We start from the raw sequence: 22,801 nt of genomic DNA, 5'->3' as shown, positions 1-22,801 counted from the left end.
TTTTTTTTTTTTCGGAGCTGGGGACCGAACCCAGGGCCTTTCGCTTGCTAGGCAAGCGCTCTACCACTGAGCTAAATCTAAATCCCCAACCCCTTGTTTTGTTTTTTTAACTCTTTCCGTTTCTCAGATCCGTTTCAGAAAAGAGGAGATCAGGTTTGGTGGCTCATGCTACCAACACTTAGGAGGCAGAAGCAGGCGGATCTCTATGAGTTTGCGGCCAGCCAGGACTACATAGGAAGACCCTGTCTTCAGGGAGAGGGAGGGGAGGGAGGGGAGGGGAGGGAGAGGAGAGGAGAAATGATGCCTGGTATGGATTAGGTATCACATACATTTATGACTAAAAATACACAACTCGGTCTATAAAATGGCCAGGCTGTACCACAGCAATCAGGAGGAGTCTGTACGATCTTTCTCAAACTTGTTCAATTTATTCCGGCTGCCTGAAACCTGAGAATAATGATGCACACACAGATTTGGGCCCAAATTTATGAGGAGATGGAAATAGCCATTGACATTAAGAGGGGAAACTGAAGCAGGCCACAAAAGAAGGGATCCACGAGGAGGACATCCGGCCCAGGGCTCCCTCGGGAGGCTCAGAGACAGTTCAGGAGGTCACACAGCCCCACAGGCTGCAATGGGTATGGGGCCTGGGTTGGCATCAGGAAGTGGCCGGAAAGGCATTTACACCTTGAGGTTCAGCCTCCGGGGGCAAGTTCCCACCAGGCAATAGGTCGCCGGAGTCATCACCACTGAGAGAAAGCCATGGGGCTAAGAGAGAGAGGAGCAGAGGTCAACAAAAGTATCTAAGGTCTCACTCACCCAACACACCTGTGAGGGCCACACTATGGTGTCTGTCCCCATCTCTTTTCCCAGGGTGGTCAGGGACTGTCTCTGTCTCTCTGCCCCCCCCCCCTTTCTCTCTCTCTCACTTCTTGCTCTCTGGGTCTCTCTCCATCTCTGTGGATCTTTGCCCTCTTTGTGTCTCTGTCTCTCCCTCCCCTCTTTCTCTCCTCTACTTCCCACCACACCCCTCCCCAATCCTGCACGCACCTGGCAGCCCACTTCGCATCCTGTTCCATAGCAGCACACCCCCTGCGATGGCCACTACCACCAGCAATAAACCAAGAATGATTCCGACCACAGGCACAGAAGATCTGGCGGGTGAATCTGCAGCCAGAAAGTCTCATGAAGACAGGGAAGAAAGGAGTCGATGACTCCTCTCAGAGACCCCCAGAAGCATATATCTGAGGGTGGGTGTATGCAGAGAAAAGGCCCTGGGCCTCATGTGTTTCCACACTGAATGTAAGAACCAGCCACACAGTGGTGGCATACCTCTTAATCCCAGCATTTGGGAGGCAGAGGCACACAGATGTGTGGGTTAGAGGCCAGGCTTGTCTACATTGCAAGTTCTAGGACAGCCAAAGCTATACGGAGAAACCCTGTCTCAAAAACAAAAAAAAAGAAAAAGAGGAAAAAAAAAAAAAAAAGAACCTGCCACTGTGCTGGAGAGATGGCTAGAGCTGTTAAGAGCACTTGCTGCTCTTGCAGAGGATCAGTTTGGTTCCGACCTGAGCCCAACCCTCTATAAATCTAGCCTGGCGAGAAGGCTCAATGAGTTAAGGCATTTGCCCTAAAGCCTAGTGAGTTTGATCCCCAAGGTTAACACCCACAAGTTGTTCTCTGTCTTCTCAAGTATCCCACGACACAGGCTCACCTCTGCCTTCCCTTCTCACATAAAGAACGTAAGGAAATTAAACATATATGCATACTCTTAGATATAAATCTGAAGAAGAAGAAGAAGAAGAAGAAGAAGAAGAAGAAGAACAAGAAGAACAAGAAGAAGAAGAAGGAGGAGGAGGAGGAGGAGGAGGAGGGGGAGGGGGGGAGGAGGAGGAGGAGGAGGAGGGAGGAGAAGGGAGAGGGGGAGGGGGGAAGGGGAAGGGGGGGGGAGGGAGGGGAGGGAGGAGGAGAAGAAGGACGGGGAGGAGAAGGAGGAGGAGGAGGAGGAGGAGGAGGAGAAGGAGGAGGAGGAGGAGGAGAAGGAGAGCTATATTGAGAGAACACAGCCACACTGTGACGGAGCTCAGTGAGGACCTAATTGAGGAGGAGCAGTCACAGGACAAATGGCAAAGTTGGTGCTTCACCAAAGCCATGGCAAGAACTGTCAGGAGCAAAAGTGAATGGTCAAACACCATGAAGACCAGTAGCAGCAAGACTCGTGATCAGACTCAGGGGGACTGGCCACAGGGTAAATGGAGAATCAGAAGCTAGGAGCAGAAACAAAGAGGACACTGAGGCCAAAGGGACAGCCTCACCTAGGTCCACAGTGAGAGGCTGGGCCAGCCCCTCATGCTCCACTTGACATTGGTAATGGTGTTCATCTCCACGTTTGACCTCTAGCAATGACCATGCATGGAAAGATCCATCACCGTTGGGACCAGTGCTGCAATTCCCAGAGCCTGAGGCTAGCCCATTGCGCAGGAATCGAAACTTGAGCTCCGGCGGGTAGAAGGAGAAAGCAGCACAGGTCAGTACGGAGGAGCCAGAGTTGCCAGGACGGGCCTTCAGGCGCATAGATGGTGGCTCTGTGGGGACACAGGGAATGGGGTGAGCCAGCAGTTAGGCTAGGCTATGACCTCACCCACTCATCCCACCCCTGCCAAGCCTTGGTGTGAAACTTGTCATGAACAGACCCCACTTCCCTATTATCAGCACTGTGCTGACCCAGAGGGCTTCCCAGAGTGACAGACACCCCATCCTGCTGACCCCGCTACCACGCCCCCTGATTTTGGCGTATGTGTGGTATATTTGTGGATCAAGGACAGAGGTCAATGGCAGGCACCTTCCTCTCTTGCTCTTCGAATTTTTTCCCCCTTTCTTTTTCACTCTGTGTGTCTGGGTGATTTTTGGCCTGTGTGTCTGTGCACCACATGCAGGCAGTGCCCACGGAGGCCAGATGAAGACATCAGATCCCCTGGAACTGGAGTTACGGGTGGTGGTGAACCACCATATGGGAGCTAGGAATCAAATCCAGGTCCTCTGCAAGAACAGCAAGTGCTCCTAACCACTGAGCCACCTCTCCCACCCTCCATTTATTTATTGAGATGGAGTCTCTCACTGAACCTGGGGTTCACCCTTTCAGCCACACTAAGCGGCTGGTGAGGTCCCATCTCTGCCAGACCCATCCCTGCAGCTACAGACATGCAGCAGTACACCCAGCCTTTGCAAGGGGACTGAGGATCAGAACCCGGGTCTTCCTGCACAGCAAACACTGTGCTCAGTGTGTATCTCGCCAGGCACATGTATTTGTTTGTTTCCCAACTGAATTTCACTCTTAGTCCAGCCAAGCCTTGAACCCGTTATATGGATACACATGACTTTGACTTCCTTATCTTCCTGCCTTTACTTGCTAAGAGCTAGCTAAGAGACAGCAGCCATGTGCCCCCGGATACTGGTTTATGTAGTAAACCTCTCTAGTGCATGACCTGTTCTTGGCCCTCGGAACACATTAGTGTATACACAGAGCGAAGAGACATGGCTGTCCTAGCCGCTGTGATGGTGCGGGCCCATACAAATGATCCCAGCACCTGAATCTCTGTGAATACCAGGCCGACCTGTTCTACCTATCAATTCCAGGCTACATAGTGACATAGTGAGACCAAGAAAAGAAAGAAAGACACAAATAAATACATTGTGGCTGGGGATGTGGCTTAGTTTGCAGAGTGCTTGTCTGGACCTGGGTGAAATCCTGGGTTCAATCCCAAGCACACTGACATTGACTGTGCACCCTGGAGAACCCCTGTGATCTCAGCACTGCAGACTGGAGGTCAGAGGATGAAGAGTTCAAGGTTACCTTTGGTGAAATAGGAAGTTTGGGGCCAGCCTGGGCTACACAAGATCCTGAATCAACAGCAATAAACCCCTAAACAAAATGGAATCCATGGGGATCTGAGACCCCAGCAAGGCTGTGTGCACGGCAGAGGCGTTCCCTCCATGCAGGGTGGGTCTCACAATCTTGGTTCTGCTCTGATCCTCAGCAGAAAATAAGCTGACAATTTCTTAGGAAGAGGAAGCTAGGCAGCTTCCCTGAAAGAGGGGCCTCACTGGCATCTAAGAAAGACCTGCGGCACCGGCTCTCAACCACAGAGGACCGGACCTCAGTCAGCAGTTCTGTGTCCTGCCTTGTGCTTGTTATTGTTTTCCAGTGAGGATGACTTCCTGTGGGTAGTGCTGAGAGACACCCATGGTTCTCCTGTTTTCCAGTTCTGACCCTGAGGGTGCTAAGAGTCAGCCCAGCCTTGGCTTCTGCTTAACAGAAAAAAAAAAAAAAAAAAAAAAAAAAAAAAAAAAGGAAGCACCCTAGCCCCAGAAACTGTAAGCTGGCTGGCCAGGGCAGCAGGATTACAGTCTCACCCATCAAACCACAGAGGGAGTTGAAAGGTAGCTTGGGAAACTTAGCTAGGCCCCATCTCAAAATAAAAAGTCAAAAGAGGGCTCAGAAGAGCCTGAGGAGCAGCTTAGCAGCATTTTCTACAGAACTGAGTTCATTCCCAGTACCGACACTGGGTGACACTCAACCACCAGTAACTCCAGTTGCAAATGACCTGATGCCTTCTGGCATCTGTGGTCACATGCACAATATGTGCATGTACACGACCATATAAATTAGCAATAAAATAAATGTAATCAGAAAAAGTTTTAAAAATAAAATAAAATAAAAGAGGGCTGGTGATGTGGCTCAGTGGGTAGACACCTGCTGACAAGCCTGGTGACCTGAGCTCCATCCCCACAGCCTACATGGCAGAAGGAGAGATCCAGCTTACTAAGTCCTCTGACCTGTCTACACACACACACACACACACACACACACACACACACACACACACACACACACACAAACACAAACACACACTCACATGCACAAATAAACAAATACAAATAAGTGTAACTTTAAAAATATTTTTTAGGGATTGGGGATTTAGCTCAGTGGTAGAGTGCTTGCCTAGCAAGCACAAGGCCCTGGGTTCGGTCCCCAGCTCCAAAAAAAAGAAAAGAAAAAAGGATTTTTAAGTAAAATCAGGGCCAATGGTATGCCCAGTGTTAGAACCTAGAATCCCCCAGTGAGGGGCCGGGGTGTGGCTCAGTGGTAGAGCCCCTGCCTAGAATCCTCCAGTCAGAGGCTAGGGCGTGGCTCAGTAGAGCCCCTGCCTTGTATGTTTGGAAGGAAGGAAACAGTAACATAACCTTACACCTGGTAACAGAAGGCTATTATGAAAAACAAAGTCACATGTAGACAATGTATCAACTGTAGCCAGTGCCTGTAGAACTTGGAACCCTTGTCAAGGAGAATGTAAACAGTGTAGCTACTATGGTATTTCTCTTTCTTTTTCTCTTAGCCCTGGCTGGCTTCAGAGACCTCCCTGTCCCTGCCTCCGGAGTGCTAAGATTAAAGGTGTGTGCTCCCAACACAAGCCACCATGGTTTTCCTGAATAAATGAGTCCAGACCTGGAGAGCTGACTCAGCAGGTAAAATTAATAGTGAGTGGCTGCCCTTCAGGGGATTCGGGTTCAATTCCCAGCACCCACGTGGTAGGCAACTGCTAAGCATCTGTAATTCCAGCTCCTGGGATCAGATGCCTTCCTCTGGCCTCTGTGAGTACTGCATGCACATGGTGCACAGACATACATGGAGGCAAAACACACACACACACACACACACACACACACACACACACACACACACACACACAGAAGAAAAAAAAAAACTTTTTTTTTTTGGTTTAATGAGACCAGCCATCCTATTTGTGGACACTTAACCAGAGGTTGATATCAAGATTTCAGGGAACCATTGGCCCCTATTCTGCACTGTAGCACCCATCAAAACAGCCAAACTACAGAAATGATGTAAACCCCCTTGGCTTCTAGGATGGACAACTGTGCAGCCATAATTCCTCAGGCTGGGGAGATGGCCCAGTAGGGAAGAGTGTTTATTGCACCAGCATGAGGACCCAAGTTCAAATCCTTAGCACTTATGTAAAAATTTAAGGGGTTGGGGATTTAGCTCAGTGGTAGAGCACTTGCCTAGCAAGCACAAGGCCCTGGGTTCGGTCCCCAACTCCAAAAAATAGAAAAAAAGAAAAAAAAAAAAACTTAAGCATATCTCCGACTGTAACCCTGGCACTGAGGGTAGGGGCAGAGGAAAGAGGACCGTTAGGGGCCTGGCTAGATGCCTGTGTGGCTTCAAGTTCAGTGAGAGAATCTGGGTCAAGGAAATAAGATGGACAGAGACGGGAGAGCCACCTTCTCTGGTCTCTGTGCATGTGGATGGGTGAACACCCGTACATAGGTGTATAGCACATACATGCATACACACACACACACATAGATAAGTAAGTAAATGTAAGTTTTAAGGATGTTTTAAAACCTAAAACACGGCCCAGCGGCGGCAGCGCATGCCTTTAATCTCCAGCACTTGGGAGGCAGAGATGGATGGGTCTTTGAATTCAAGGCCAGCCTGGTCTACAGATCGCGTTCCAACACAGCTACTACACAGAGAAACCCTGTCTCCAAAAACCCAAAACCAACCAAAAGTGTGCTCAGTGGCAGAGCTCTTTCTTACCTAGCAAGAGAGAGGGTGTGAGCACAATCCCAAAGGAACCAATCAAGTGAGGGGGCAGAGTAAAAAGCAAACGGGGGTTGGGGCTGGAGAGGTGGCTCCGGGACTAAGAGCTTGCGGCTATTAAGAGAACTCCGATTCAGTTCCAGCACCCACACTGGGCACGCTATAACTACCAGTAACTCCAGCTACAGGGGATGTAACGCCCTCTTCTGGCACTCATGTGCACACAGGCACACAAGTACACATATGAAAAGTAAAGTACAAGTATTCTGTTTTTATTAGGTGCATGTATGTGTGTGCACGTGAGCATAGGTGGCCAAGGAGGCTGGCTGGTGGCTTCAGATCCCCTGGTCCTGGAGTTATGGATGTCTGGGAGCTGCCTGACTGGGAGCTGAACTCACATCCTTTGAAAGATCACTGTGTGCTCTCAAGCACCGAGCTGAGTCCAGCCTTAAGATTTGTTTTCCAGACCCAACACCCGAAGCTGTGCTCTGGCCTCCACACACATGAACACACTCACAACTCAAATCCAGACAGGATGAGACTTGGGTGGAGAAATGACAGACCTTTTTCACATCCAACTTGTTGGAAAGGAAAGCAAGAGGATCTATACGTAGAATGTAAAGCTGTAAAACTCCTCCAAATACACAGAAAGACCTAGGTCATCCTGGGCTGGGAATGACCTCCAAGCAAGATATACCAACAAAAGCACAGTCCTCAGAAGACGGCTCGGGGCTAAAGAGATGGCTTAGCAGTTAAGAGTACCAACTGGGGTTGGGGATTTAGCTCAGTGGTAGAGCGCTTGCCTAGCAAGCGCAAGGCCCTGGGTTCGGTCCCCAGCTCTGAAAAAAAAAGAAAAGAAAAAAAAAAAAAAGAGAGAGAGAGAGAACCAACAGCTCTCTTTTAGAGGTCCTGAGTTCAAGTCCCAGCAATCAAATGGCATCTTACAAGCATCTACAATGGGATCTGATGCCCTCTTCTGGTGTGCAGGCACACATGCAAGCAGAACACTTATATACAAAAATAAATAAATCTTTAAAAAAAAAAAACCAAACAAACCAAGATTTGAAGATACCTTTAAAAGAATAAAAGAAAAACAATCGAGGAAGCGTGTATGAAACACTTATTTGATGAAAATTTGGGTCCACAATATATAAAGAACTCTTAGAAGTTAACAAGAAGAAAAAGACATGGAAAATCCTAGCACTTGAGAGGCTGAGACCAAGAGGGTGACAAGTTTGAGGTCCCGTGGTCTACATTGTGAGACTCTGCCTAACTATAACAAACAAAAAAGAAAACACAGATGGGCACAGCAGCATACTCCTTTAGTCGTAGCACTCAAGAGATCTCTCTGAGTTCAAAGCCAGCCTGGACTACTGTCTCACAAACAAAACCAATTTGCTAGGTGTGGCAACACACTTCTGTCAAACCAGCACTTGGAATGGGGAAGAAGGATCAGGAATTCAAGACCATCCTCAGCTACACAATGAGCTCATGGTTAGCCTGGGCTACACGAGACCTTGTCTTTAAAAAAAGGTCCACTGGGATGTGTGAGAAGGGCTGCACTGAGGAGGATGCTGGGAAGGCTTTGAGAATGGCTGTGAAGATCTGGAGGAGGGACAGAAGAGAGGCTCACCCTTCCACTCCAGGTTCTGACGGCCCCTCTCCAGGTGGCCTAGCAGCCGCTCAGGACAAGAAGTTAGCAGGAACTCGCTCTCCTTCCTGGCCGCCTCAGGTTGCTTCATCCACAGATTACCAACGATATCTGTCTCCGGCCACTCCCCACTCCAGTTGCCCGTTCTTGGGTTGAACCGCATGAACTCCTCACCATTGAGGGCAAACACAGCCGTGGGCAATGAAGAATTATCAGGGGCCAGTTCACAGCCCAGCAGGCCCTGCAGTGTGAAGGTCCCTAGATGCCAACACGCAGGCAAGCAGACTCAGGAGCAAGGGCCAGCCTTCCTTTCCTCTCTTCCCTCAGACCTCGAGGTTCAGACCCAACCTTCCCCCTTATTCCTGGGGGTTTTTATCCTCCCACTCCAGACCCAGGACTCCAGCCTCCTCAAGCCCAGGCTACTATGGCCCACCCTCCTTTCTGACCATTTATTTGGTTCTCCAGGGTCCTGATGGCCTCCAAGAAGAGCTGTTCTTTGCTTTTCAGATCCGTGGTCTCCTTCTCCCAATACCAAGACACCTGGTTTTCCCATATCCAGGCCCCACAGGGGTCAGCCTCCTGCCGCAGGTTGTTGTAGGTCAGATACTGCTGAGCACCCAGCCAGCCCGTGGCCCAGAAAGAGGGAAGCCCCGTTGATAAGTCAGACACAGCTGCAAGATGATACATCAGTGGGGGACGGGGCTCTGCAGAGGAAAGAGGAGAGTCAGCGGGTCATGCGCTGCACCCCGCCCCACAGAAATGCAGAGTGAAGACTGGGCTCAACCTGAAGGGCCTTGATCCTACAGAGAGAAGGGGACAGACACCCAGGGAGGAAGACAGACAAACAGATGGACAGGCACAGAGATGACCCTGAGATTGTCAAGTGTATTTGACACAAATGCTCAAGAGTAGTTAGTTACGCACAGCGAGATTTCCAGGAAGGCCCGGACATCACAAAAAAGCCTTTTTATTGCCTCTTCTCCACTCCTTGTCTCTTCTTCCTGTCCCCTTTCTGACCCGCTCCAGGGAGGTCCTGGTGGCCTCTTACCTGCTCCCCAGGTCTGAGGCAGGAGGACCAATAAGAGGCTGAGGAGGACCCCGGGCTGGGACATCCCCATCCTGACAGGGCGACCCGGAGTGGAAGGCACACGTGACTCCTCTGGACCCCGCCTTGTTGATTCTTCACAAGGTCCCTGTGGACTCTTCGTAGACCAGGGCACTGGATGGTGGGATGGAGACCCAGTCCAAGACGACAGGAGTGCTCCTGTGTGAACTTTCACCTTCTCATTTGATCCACGTTAGTTAATTAATTACAGAACTAGACAGACCAAAATTTGTCTCAGACTTATGTTATTTCCTTTTCTCCTCCCTCAGACCTGACGTGCCAGGCCTTATCCTGTCCCTCATTCCCAGGGGCTCAGATTTCAGCCTCAGAAGCCCTCAAACCCAACCCAAGAGTCCAGTTCCCAGAATTCCTCCCTCAGACCCAGGAGTCAACTTTCAAGATCCTCCCCCAGACCCAAAACTCTAGGCCCAGCCTTCCTCCCTCAGACTCAGGTGCCCAGGATTCTGCTTTCCTCCCTCAGACCAGACTCCCCTCTCACCCGAAGGAGTCGAGGTCACAATGCTCCTCCCTCAGACCTAGGCGCCAATCCCCTTCCCTCTGACCCTGGGGTGCTGGCCCCTCAAACCTAGAAATCCAGGCCTTGGCTTCCTCCTCTGACCCTCACCCTGGGCCCCTCTTCCTCACAGAAGCCTGCTTCCCTCTTCACCTGCAGCCGATGGATCCTCTGCTCGGAGCCTCTAGTTCTTTTCTTACATCCTGTCTGTACACAGTTAGGACTGTGGAACTCTGAGGGAATCCAGCTCCACCCACGAGCTCTTAAGCACACCCCTGGGCCTCCGTCCAACCTCTCTGGAAGCCTCCTGGGGCAGTCGTCATTCGGCCTGCCTCCCAAAGCAGTTTCTGTGTTTACTCATTCTGAGCATTTTCAGAGTAGTCTCACAGTTCTGGAAAGGCCTGGGCACTGAATGTGGCTTTAAGACACCTCGGGATTTGTGGGCTGCGGGTGTGGCTCAGTCATGGCATAACTGCCTAACACGAAAGGCCTGGCTGCAGCCCACTCTCGGCTGTAAACCCGCTCTGTGGCCAGCACTTGAGTGAGGCGGTCCCAGCCCTGCCTACACACTCTGTGACTAGAGTCCTCCTCTCAGGCCCCATCTCCTACCCTGCCACCCAACCCAAGATCTTGCCAGGAAAGACACACAGACACACAGAGAGACAGACACTGACAGATGGGTAGGTTGACGGGTAGATAGAGAGCAAAGGAGACAGGGGGTGGGTGCGCACAATTCCAGCTCTGAGGCTGAGGCGGGGAGGCCAGGGGATCATGGCCGACTTGGGCGAATATAAACAGCTGAGAGGGAGCTTGACGGAACCATGAGTGGTCGACTAGCGGGTCAGCAGAAGGATCAGCAGGCGGAATAGACAGGCAAAGCAGGCATGGTGGGGCAGGCCTGGAACCCATGTACTTGAAAGACAGACGCGAGAAAATGGACAGTTTGGAGCTGAAGAGCTGGCTCAGCAGTTAAGAGCACCTGCTGCCTTTGCAGAGGCCCTGAGTTTGGTTCCCAGCACCCACATGGTGGCTCACAGCCGTCCATAACTCCAGTTCTAGGGGATCTGACAATTTCTTATCTCCCTGAACACCAGGCAGGAACGTGGGGCACATGTATGCACCCGGGCATGAATAAAATAAATCTAAAAAAGCCTTAGAATAGAAAGTCAACTGCTCCAGCCTGCCTTGACCTCCCTCTCCCCCAGGTCTGTACTGCATGCACGGGCATGTGTAGGTGTGTGTAATGGGGGTGGTCGTGGTAGCAGAGGGGTAGGGTAGATGTGTCTATAGAGAGAGTTCCAGGACAGCTAGGGGTACATGGAGAAACCCTGTCTTGAAAAACCAAACAACAAAAAGAACACTGGCTGCTCATGTGGAGCGCCTGAGTTTGATTCCCAGAATCGGCATAGATGCTCTCAACCATCTGTAACCCCAGCTACAGGGGAGCTAACTGAGGGCATTGTACTCACATGCACAGACACAGAGGAACAAGCAAATCCGGAAACTAAAAATAAAAAAGAACAGGTGTGGCAGCTCACGCCTTTCGTCTCAGCTCTCAGGACACAGAGGTAGGCAGATCCCTTGAGCTCAAGACCAGCCTGATCTACACAGTGAGTGTGAGTCAGGGGCTTTGTGTCATTTTTTAAAAAGTTAACAGCAACAACAAAAGCTATGAAGACCTGGGGCTTTGGTTCATTTAATGAAGTAAATCTACTTGCCAAGTTTGCAGAAGAACAGGGAGTTCAAGGTCATCCTCAATTACATAGTAAGTTTGAAGCCAGGCTGGGCTACAAAGGACCCTGTCAAAGGAAGGAAAGAAGGAAGGAAGGAAGGAAGGAAGGAAGGAAGGAAGGAAGGAAGGAAGAAAGGAAGAAAAGAAGAAGGAAGAAGGAAAGAAGGGAGGAAGAAGGAATGAGGAAAGAAGGAAGAAGGAAAGAAGGAAGGAAGAAGGAAAAAAGGAAGAAGGAAAGAAGAGAGGAAGAAGGAAAGAGGGAAGGAAGGAAAGAAGAAGGATTGGCAGGGAAGTGTTCATGGGAAGCCTGTCACACCAGAGTCTAAAGTCTACCGACAACTGAGGGTAAAGCCACAGTGAAATTAGCAGTCACTGTTGTGTTGTGACAACGGAGGTGACACCCTTCTATGGAGGGAGATTTCAAACAAAAATACTAACATAGCAATCAGCTACGCTGAATGGCCACCACCAAGACCTGACCTTTCTCCTCTGATACGGAAACCCCAAACTTCCCGAAAGTCTTACACATTGGCCCAGAACCTTTGTCCACAGTGAGAAGCTGACTTTCTTCCCTTGTGCAATCCTACAGTCTCCAGTTTTACCTCTTCAGCTGCAACCCTACCCCGAGCCTTCCAGGAGACACCCTGATTTCACTTAACTAAGAAAGAGGGGGGAGGGGTTGGGGATTTAGCTCAGCGGTAGAGCGCTTGCCTAGCGAGCGCAAGGTCCTGGGTTCGGTCCCCAGCTCCGAAAAAAAAAAAAAAAAAAAAAAAAAAAAAAAAAAAAAAAAAAAAAAGGGGGAAGGTCTGTCTCTTCAAAAACATACTACACTGAACAGAAGCCTCCAAGCCCTGTGTGGTCACAGGTGAGACACTTAGCGGGACTTTCCCTTGAGAAGCCTAGGGCCACGCTTGGGCCCTCCCCTTCAGTGCCTCTTTCTATGAAGGTCCCTGTGCATCAATCTGTGTCTGAATCCCTTCCAGGGCTGTGGAGATGGCTCAGCAGGTAAAGGCATCTGCTACACAAGCCTGATGATCTGAGTTCAATCCCTGGAACCCACACAAAGATGGCAGGAGGGAGGGAGGTAGGGAGAGAAGGAGGGAGGGAGAGAGGACACAAAGTTATCCTCTGATCCCCACATGTGTGGTATATCTCCCTTACCACATGCATATGTGCGTACACATGCACAATAATGCATTGGAAAATTTGGGCCAGCAAGATGGTTCACTGGGTAAAGGAGCTTGCTGCCAAGCCTAATAACCTGAGGTTGATAACCAGGACCCACATGGTCAGAGAGAACTGAGTCCTGAAAGTTGTCCTCCGATCTTTGCATATGAACTGTGGTGCACGTACATGCACAAAGTTAACTGTAATAAAAAAAAAAAAAAAAAAAAAAAAAGGAAACGGAGATGAGACCCAGTCTCAAGAAACATTTTTAGCACACACCTTTGATCCCAGTACTCAGGAGGCAAAGGCAAAGGCAGAGACAGAGATAATGTCTGAGTTGGGGGCCAACCTGGTCTACAGAGTGAGTTCTAGGACAGCCAGGGCTACACCAAGGAACCCTGTCTTGAAAAACCAAAAATTAGGGGTTGGGGATTTAGCTCAGTGGTAGAGCGCTTTCCTAGCAAGCACAAGGCCTTGGGTTAGGTCCCCAGCCCCAAAAAAAAAAAAAAAAAAAAAAAAAAAAAAAAAGAAAGAAAAGAAAAACCAAAAATTGCAAAAACTTCTAAAAGTTTAGACCACCTCTACAGGTCACTCACGTCCCTGCTGCCTCCCCCGTTCTGTGGCTAATAACCAGTAATCAATAACATACCACCGCTTTTTGTCTCTCAGTGCTGCCCCTGGCATGGTGTTTTGGTGACCCATATGGGGACATCTCTTCTTTATCTCTCACTCACTTCTTCCTAGGGTGCCTGAGGTCAGTTCTGAGTCCACCCCCTCTGGAAGGGGGGGCGCCCTAGAGTGAGTGACTTGAACTTGACCAGGCCACCCTAGGCCACTGTAACCTCAGGGGTACAAGCTGCCTAAAGAGCTCATTTCGACGCTTGTAAAGAGCCTGATGTCATCATATTTGCCTGTGACAGACCCTGGCTAAGGGACACTTTGGTGAAGGCCCACAGTATCCAGCTAGGGTAAAAGAACACTTTTCTTCCAATTCACCCTCAGTGTGGTTGATGGACAGCTCCACCAAGGGAAACCCCATATTGTCTTTTCTCTTCTCTAGCTGTTTTCTTTCCCCTTGTCTTGAGACAGGATCTCACGTAGCCCGGGTTTACCTTCAATTTCTACTTCCTGAGGGCTGGGATTATGAGGATGTACAGGTTGCTTCCTATTGCTATAATAAGCACAGCAACCAAAAGCAACTGGGGGAGGAAAGGGTGTATTTCGTTTTTCACATCCCTCTGTGATGGGAAGTGAGGGCAGAAACTCAGGCAAGAACTGTTTGTGGCCATTTGAGTTTACCAATCTCCCGTAGAGACCGCTGCAGCCTAAGCAGCTAAGTTCTTCCGGTGCCCAGATTCTACTTCATGAGGCCTCTTTCTCAGGGGACTCCAGTTAAAGACCCAGCGCAGTCAAGTGAGCCTGGATCTCAGTCCTGGTGTCAGCGAGAGTTCACCACCATCTAGGAGTAGCTCTTCAGCAGCGATGCATCTTCAGGAGAACCTAGTGAGTCTTGTGTCGCCTACGGGTTACCTTTGGGATGTGTGATCAGAAATTAGGGCCTGTAAATACAGTTCAGCCATTAAAGGGTAAGCCTTGTAAGGAAAACTTCCAGAGTTCGGTTCCCAGGACCCAAAGTTCATCTTTTCAGCTTGAGAATAAATGGGAATGGCTGTCACAACTGTGCTCTTCTGTAAACTCAGGACTCAGGAGGCAGAAGCAGTTAGGATCTCTGTCAGGTCAAAGGCAGCCGAGCTACCAAGGGCTACAAAGTGAGACCCTGTCAAGAAAGAAAGAAAGAAAGAAAGAAAGAAAGAAAGAAAGAAAGAAAGAAAGAAAGAAAGAAAGAAAGAAAGAAAGAAAAGAAAGGAAGGAAGGGGGAAGACAGGAAAGAACGTTGGGGAATCTGAGAGAATGGTTCACTGGATAAAGTATTTGGTAAGGACCTGAATTTGGACCCCTTACACACACATAAAAGCCAGGTACAAGACAGGATGGTGGTGCCTTTATCTAGCACTTGGGGAGCAGAGGTAGGCAGGTCTCTATGCGTTTGAGGCTAGTCTGGTCTACAGAGCCAGTTTCAGGACAGCCAGGGCTTCAGAGAGAAACCCTATCTCAAAAAAAACAGACAAACAAAGCCATCGACAGTGACACACACCTGTGTCCCCAGCACAGGGTGGCAGGGGCTGGGAAGATACCTGGAGCTTGCCGACTGACCAGTCGAAATGGTGAGCTCCAGGTTTAGTGAGGTGCACTGTGTTAGAAAATACAATGGGGGCTGGAGAGATGGCTCAGCGTTGGAGAGCACTGACTGCTCTTGCAGAGGTCCTGAGTTCAAATCCCAGCAACCACATGGTGGCTCACAACCATATGTAATGGGATCTGATGGCTTCTTCTGACATGCAGGCAGAATATAATAAATAAGTAAATCTTTAAAAACACAATCAATTACCTAAGGGAATTGTAACATCAACTCTCTGAGTTGCTACTTGCTTACTGAAGAAAGAAAAGGAAAGAAAATACAATGGGGATCTAAGAAGACACAGGGGCTCCCCACACACCCTTCCCTCACATCCTCTGAACACACCCTAAACAAACACATTCATACTCAACACTTGCAAAAAAATTTTTTTTTCGGAGCTGAGGACCGAACCCAGGGCCTCACGCTTGCTAGGCAAGTGCTCTACCACTGAGCTAAATCCCCAACCCCCACAAAATTTTTTAAAATTTAATTTTACTTTTTATCAGTGTATAATGTATATGTATGTACGTGTGTGTCTGTGTGTGTCTGTGTGTGCATGTGTGTCTGTGTGTGCATATGTGAGTATCTGTGTGTGTGTGCATGTGTGTCTGTGTCTGTGTCAGTGTCTATGTGTGTGTCTGTGTCTGTGTGTGTGTGCATGTGTATCTGTGTGTGTCTGTGTCTGTGTCTATGTATGTGTGTGTCTGTATGTGTGTGTGCATGTGTGTCTGTGTGTGCATGTGTGTCTGTGTCTGTGTGTGTGCATGTGTGCCTGTGTCTATGCCCATGTGTGTCTGTGTCTCTGTGTGTGCATGTGTGTGTGCATGTGTGTGTGTGTATGTTTGTGTGTGTGTCACCCAGCCATTTCATTGTCCTCCATAAGCTCGCTTATTAATTTATTAAACCTTTACTTGCAATTGCTACTGTGTGTGTTTATAAAATGTGTGTACAAGCATACATGCCATGGCAAACATGTGGAGATCAGAGCACAGCCTCATGGAGTTCTTTCCTTACTGTGTGTGAATTACAGGGATGAGACTCAGTTTACCATGCTTGTTCAGAAGATCTTTACCCTCTGAGCCATCTTCTGACCCCATCTTTCTTAAACCCTTTAATCTGCCTGTCTGCCTGCCTATCTATCTATCTATCTATCTATCTATCTATCTATCTATCTATCTATCTATCAGTTTTGAGGCAATGTATCACTACCAAGTCTAAAAAAAAATCCCAAGGATCAGCCTGATTCTGCCTCTACTATACTGGAATTAAAGACAAGCACCACAGTATCTGGCTACACTTCACTCCATAGAACATCTTCCCCCTACAAGGTGGTCAGGGGGTGACCTTTGGGTATGTGTCCCCTTCTTTGTGGCTGTCCTGTTCCAGCTTTTTTTTTTTTCTTTTTAATATTTATATATATGAGTACACTGTAGCTGTCTTCAGACACACCAGAAGAGGGCATCAGATCCCATTACAGATGGTTGTGAGCCACCATGTGGTTGCTGGGAATTGAACTCAGGACCTCTGGAAGAGCAGTCAGCACTCTTAACCACTGAGCCATCTCTCCAGCCCCTGTTCCAGCTTGTTATCCCTGGTCCCTACAGTCTCCTGTGCAGCCAGCACCACTGGACATAGTTTTCCAGTTTGGACTCTGTCTCTCTCCCTCTCCTCCCCATTTTTATTATGTTTGACTACAAGGGTGGGGCACATCTGCCATGAAGCACGTGTAGAGGCCAGAAGACAGCTTACGGAGTCGTCTTCCTCTCCAGGGGTTGGATCTGTGGCCTGAGTTTGGCTACTTTTTGGGTTCTTCTTTCTTCCATCCTTCTCCACCATTTTCTTCCACATTTTCAATCTCCTAACACTAGACAGGAGAGAAAGAAAAAAAAAAAACATAGAGAGGAAAGAAAAGAAATCCCTGAGTAAAGCCAGGGGTCAGAAAGGGGGCAACGCCATCATCAGACTACTCTCTGCTGATCAGGGGCATCGAGCTCCTTGGGCAAGTTTGATCTTCACTGTCAGGACATTTTCACTTCTTCTTGTTCCTTTGTGCCTGACTACTTAAGAAACCTCGACCAACTGTTATCAACGGCACCCAAAAACCATTCAACAACCCACCGCTCTTGGGGCCCTCTTAAAAAAAATCCCCAGAATTCCAAATGTCACACAATTGCAAAACCCTATCTGCTGCTGGCAAAATCAGGACCTCTGGAAGAGCAGTCAGCGCTCTTAACCACTGAGCCGTCTCTCCAGTCCTCTATGCTCTTTTTAAGGGGCCAAAATTCCAGCGTTTTCATTACAGGGGTCCTCAACATATCAGCAGGCTTAGCAGCAAGCACTTTTATCCACTGAGCCTTCTTGCCAGCCCCTCTTCCTCATCCCCTTTAAGAATAGCTTGTGTCTGGAGAAAGGACTCAGCAGTTAAGAGCACTGGCTACTCTTCTGGAGGACCAGGGTTCAATTCCTAGCATCTACTTGAGGGCACAGTGTGTGTAGATGCTACTGTGTGGCTCTTGCTGTCTTAGAACTCACTATAGAGTAGGCTGGCCTTGAACTCAGAGATCAGCCTGCCTCTGCCGCCTGAGTGCTGGGATTCAAGGTGTGCACCACCACTGCCTAGCTAAATAAAAACATCGAGACTAGCTTGGGCTCGTCTTAAGCTCAATAAGTAGTCCAGAATGACTTTAAACTACCGATCTTTCTGCCCCTGCCCCGCCCCTGCCCCTGCACCCACCCCTGCCCCTGCCCCTGCCCCTGCCCCTACCTCTGCTGGGATTACAGTGTATGCGCCACCAGGCCTGGCTGATGTGTTACTTGGGGCTCAATTCAGAGTTTCCTGCAGACCGGGGCACTGCCCTCCCTAGCCTTTCTCTTTCCTTAGTCCCTCAGGGAACACACAACTTTTGCCTCCAAACTGCACTGACAGGGTTAATATGAAAACCTCCCTGGCCTCTCTGTGAGTCTTCTCTCTTCTTGCTGAGCTAGGCTACCAAAAGAACACCTGTCATTATCTTGGCAGATCTTTCTGGAATGCTACACTCTAACTCTCAAGTGCTCGTGAGGTCCAAAAGTGTGCACAGGAGCCTTAAAAAAAAAACACAGAGTGCCTAGGACACTCGGAGGACATGGCCCTGCAGTCAGGGAGTGCGTGGGTAGGATAGTGCCTGCAGTCAACCGTCTTTTGAAAAGTTGGTAAATGTATGTGTCGCCGTTTTCTCTTACATAAATTGAAGGATTTGTTTTTTGTTTGTTCTTTGAGACAGGGTTTCTCTGCATAGCCCTGGCTGTCTTGAAACTCACTCTGTAAACCAGTCTGGTCAAAAACTCAGGAAATCCACCTGCCTCTGCCTCCCAAGTGCTGGGATTAATGGTGTGTGCCACCTCAGTCCAGCTAGATTAAAATAACAACAACAACAACAACAACAACAACAACAACAACAACAACAACGTTGGGCTGGAGAGATGGCTCAGAGGGTGAGAGCACTGACTGCTCTTCCAGAGGTCCTGAGTTCAAATCCCAGAAACCACATGGTGGCTCACAGCCATTTGTAATGGGATCTGATGCCCTCTTCTGGTGTGTCTGGACAGCTACAGTGCACTTATATAAATAAAAATAAATAAATCTTTAGAAAAATAATGTTTATAGACAGGCAGTGGTGGCACACACTTTTTTTTTTTTTTTTTTTTTTTTTTTGAGCTGGGGACCAACCCAGGGCCTTGCGCTTGCTAGGCAAGCGCTCTACCACTGAGCTAAATCCCCAACCCGCACACACCTTTAATCCCAGCTTTCCAGAGGTAGGCAGGTCTCTGAGTTCAAGACCAGCCTGGTTTACAGAGTTCCAGGACAGCCAGGGTTACACAGAGAAACCCTGTCTTAAAAAAAGCAATAGTAATGATAATAGTATTTATTCATTTTGTATCTGCCTGTGCCATAGCACATGTGTGGAGGTCAGAGGACCATCTACAGGAGTTAGTTCTCCCTTCCTGTATGTGGGTCTTGGCATTGAACTCACATCACCTGCCTTGGCAACAAGCTCCTGTACACACTGAGCCCCTTTGCCAGCCCTTTCCTGCTGATCTGAGGCAGAGTGTGTGTAGCCCAGGCCCTGATTCTTCTGCCTCCTCCCAGAGCTGAGATTACAGGCAGGCGCCTGCCACACTCAGCTTGTCTCCTGATATATATGTCAGAGGACAACTTTCAGACTCAGTCCTCTTTCCACCTTTCTGTGGAAACCTAATTTGTGGGGACCAAATTCATATCGCCAGGTTCCTGCGATCCACTGCCTTGTTACATTTTTAAAATTATTTCTTTGTTTTCTCTCAATTGAATTGCTGTGCTTGTGATTAGCTATAATTAGTGCAGATGTTTCTCTCTCTCTCTCTCTCTCTCTCTCTCTCTCCTTCTCTCTCTCTCTTTCCTTTCTTTTTTTCAGAGTTGAGGACCGAACCCAGGGCCTTGCGCTTGCTAGGCAAGCGCTCAACCACTGAGCTAAATCCCCAACTCCTCTCAATCTCTCTTAAGCATCTTTTTATCTTTGGGTTTTCTGAGAGAGGGTTTCTCGGTGTAGTCCTAACAGTCCTGGAACTCACTCTATAGACCAGGCCGGCCTCGAACTCAGGGCTCTGCTTGCCTTTACCTCTGAGTGCTAGGATTAAGGTCACCACGCCAAGTTTATTTTAGGCTCTTGGTGGATAAATTCCTGGGGGAGATGGGCCTTTAATTGCTGGAGGAGACATGGCTGTAGGTGTCTCTGGAGTAGGGGAAAGGCCAGTTAGTGGCTTGTGGGTGGTCTCATGCTGGGTGGAGGAGCCATAATTCCTGGAGGTGTTTGCTCTGACTATGGCAAGGCTGGGGTTCCCCATCCTGGTGGGTGCTGCGTAGATTTCCCGAATTGTTAGCAGAGAAGCAACCACAGCAGCTAGGGTAGTGATTCTTCCTTTTTTTTTTTTTTTTTTTTTTTTTTTTTTTTTTTGAGACAGGGTTTCTGTGTATAGCCTTAGCTGTCTTGGAACTAGCTCTGTAGACCAGGCTAGCCCCAAACTCAAAAATCTGTCTGCTTCTTTCTGCCTCCCGAGTGCTGGGATAAAAGTGTTTAAAAGTGTGTACCACGGGGTTGGGGATTTAGCTCAGAGGTAGGCGCTTGCCTAGGAAGCACAAGGCCCTGGGTTGGTCCCCAGCTCCGAAAAAAAAAAAAAAAAAAAAGTGTGTACCACTACCATGGGCTTGTTTTCTGGGACATGGTCTCACTGTGCTGAATTGCTAACTGGCCTGGAACTTACTATGTAGGTCAGGCCGGCACTTGGGAAGTCAGGCAGGCAGATCTCTATGAGTTCAAGGTCAGCCTGGTCTGCATAGATTTGGGCCAGCCAACAATAAAATTCATTATTTCCTCTTTAAGACTGAGAAGCCTGCATGAGGCCCTGGGTTGGTCCCCAGCTCCGAAAAAAAAAAAAAAAAAAAAAAAAAAAAAAAAAGACTGAAGCCTGTCCCTGGGTGTTTAGCAGAATTTAGAGACCTGAGCGAGTCAGTACAGAAGGACAAGGAGCCAGTCAGTATTTTGTCCCTTGCCCTCTGAAGTCATCCAGGACTCAGGAGCAATGGGGCCCTGTCATGGCTATCACAGCTCTGATAAGTCACCCGTCGGCCAGACTAGGGACAGAAGTTAGGCTCTCACCATTGTTCACGTCGCACATCCTTTGTGATTGTGTAGAAGCTACGCAACCAGCAAGACCCTGAGCCACCCTAGCAGGTGACACGCCAGTGACAAGGGTTCCTCCCAACTCCCACAGAACAGTCCTTAAGCAGTCACTATCGAGCTTCACAGTTAAAACGGTCTGTGGCTGGGAGAACGGTCCGTTCTCAAGCACTAGGACCTGAACTTGATACTCAGTACCCAAGTAAATAGTGGGGTGTGGTACACACCCACCATCCCAACACCTAGGAGGCAGAAGCAGAAGGACCAGCAGCTCCAAGTTAGCCTGGGCTACAGGAGATCCTGTGTCAAAATAAATAAATAAGTGGAGAGGCAGAGGCAGGTGGAGTTTTTCCACAGTGAGTTCTGGGACAGCCAGAGCCACACAGAGAAACCCTGTCATGAAAAACCAAATAAATAAGTAAATAAATACATACATACACCGACACACACATACAAACATACATACATACATACACATACACACATATAAACATACATACATACATACACACACACAAAGACATGCGCACATACACACATACACACATATGCACACACACATACACATGTATGCACACACATATACACATACACACACACACACATACACACACACACACACACTACACACACATTCTGCATTGCTGTCAAGTACACAGCCCCATTTGTCCTCTCCAGCCCGTTCCAGTACACAGTTCCTCCATACAGACCTCTGTCTACACTGAAACCCAGACACCTTATCTCCATTTGTCCTATCAAGTCCCTGAGGCCCGGGATAATGACAACCCGGGTCCTGAGCTCGGCCATTCTGGAATGTCTGTCATGTTAACTGGGGAGACTGGGTTTATCTGAAAAGCCAGTAAACGATGTCTGGACCTGATCGTACCCGATCTTGCCAACTCGTCGGCTGCAGTCAAGGTACACAGCGAGCCCTGTCCCTGTGGGTCTGTCTGAGCCCAGTTAACCTCCCACTCCCAGAAGGTCAGACAGCAGCTTCCTCCTTTCTGGTGGACATAACTGCCTTGTCTTCTAATGACCCGTAGGGAAACTCACCCACAAATACCTCCAGACTCTAATGAGTCTCCAAGGTTTTCTCTCACCACCTTTGCTTTCGTTTGGTTTGAGACAGGGTCTCTCGCTGAACCTGAAGCCCAAAGTTCTTTGCTACCCAATCCCCCCACCCCACCCCCAGTATTAGAGGGGGGATCTGCTCAGACTCCAGCAGCCCTTTTCTTTTCTTTCTTTCTTTTTTTTTTTTTCTTTTTTTAAGATTTACTTATTATATATGAGTACACTGTAGCTGTCTTCATGCACACCAGAAGAGGGCATCAGATCTCATTACAGATGGTTGTGAGCCACCATGTGGTTGCTGGGATTTGAACTCAGGACCTCCAGAAGAGCAGTCAGTGCTCTTAACTGCTAAACCATCTCTCCAGCCCGCCAGCAGCTCTTTTCAAAGATACTTACAGATGCCCTACTGAATGAATATAGCCTGTGAGGCCCTGCCTAGTTCCCATCCAGACATGGGGTAGTGGTGGGTGGGAGAGGTGGGAGCAGGCCCTAAGAAGTAAGTTTACATCAAAGTTAGTGCAGGCTGCTCCTCTCCCCCTCCCCCTCCCAGAGTCTGGCTGTGGAACCTTTCTCACTCTCAAAAAGGTGCAAAAAAAAAAAAAAAAAAGATCCTCTGCCACTTGGGCTCCATTTCTTTCCTTAGACCCTTTCTATGCTATAGCCTTTCTGCCTCCCTGGCTGCCTGCCTGCCTGTCTGCCTGTCTGTCTGTCTGTCTGAGGCATTAATAACTACTGATAAACTCTTCACTTTTTTTTTCTTTCTTTCTTTATTTTTTTTTCCCCAGAGCCGGGGACAGAACCCAAGGCCTTGTGCTTCCTAGGCAAGCGCTCTACCACTGAGGTAAATCCCCAACCCCTGGTAAACTCTTTATTCCCAGGTAATCCGCCTTAGTGTCCCTCTTGAAGTCTTTGGAACCTTTGCTGGGATCACGACGTGGGCTACCGTGGGCTATCATGCCAGGCTTTTACACGGTGCCGGGAATCTGAACTAACTGCTCACTCTT

At 48.8% G+C, this 22,801-nt stretch overlaps 1 protein-coding gene across 2 annotated transcripts; it reads right to left on the bottom strand.

Annotated features, from left to right (window-relative positions):
- Positions 1 to 406: 406 nt before the first annotated feature.
- On the bottom strand, positions 407 to 10,269 carry Fcgrt (Fc fragment of IgG receptor and transporter). Of its 2 annotated transcripts, XM_032893675.1 has the most exons (7): positions 10,046 to 10,269; positions 9,322 to 9,591; positions 8,720 to 8,977; positions 8,256 to 8,531; positions 2,316 to 2,585; positions 1,051 to 1,167; positions 407 to 768 (listed from the first exon to the last, which is right to left on the bottom strand). In XM_032893675.1, exons 2-7 carry the CDS (start codon positions 9,389 to 9,391, stop codon positions 659 to 661), a joined length of 1,101 nt encoding a protein of 366 aa, XP_032749566.1. In that variant the 5' UTR covers positions 9,392 to 9,591; positions 10,046 to 10,269; the 3' UTR covers positions 407 to 658. The 2 variants fall into 2 exon arrangements, with proteins under 2 accessions (XP_032749566.1, XP_032749567.1); XM_032893676.1 differs by lacking the exon at positions 9,322 to 9,591 and having other exon boundaries at positions 10,046 to 10,135.
- Between the last annotated feature and the right edge of the window lie 12,532 nt (positions 10,270 to 22,801).

This window comes from Rattus rattus, chromosome 2, assembly GCF_011064425.1.
Source record: "Rattus rattus isolate New Zealand chromosome 2, Rrattus_CSIRO_v1, whole genome shotgun sequence".
NCBI classification, from domain to species: domain Eukaryota; kingdom Metazoa; phylum Chordata; class Mammalia; order Rodentia; family Muridae; genus Rattus; species Rattus rattus.
Note: the sequence above shows the minus strand (reverse complement) of the source record. Positions and strands in the feature narration are given on the sequence as shown.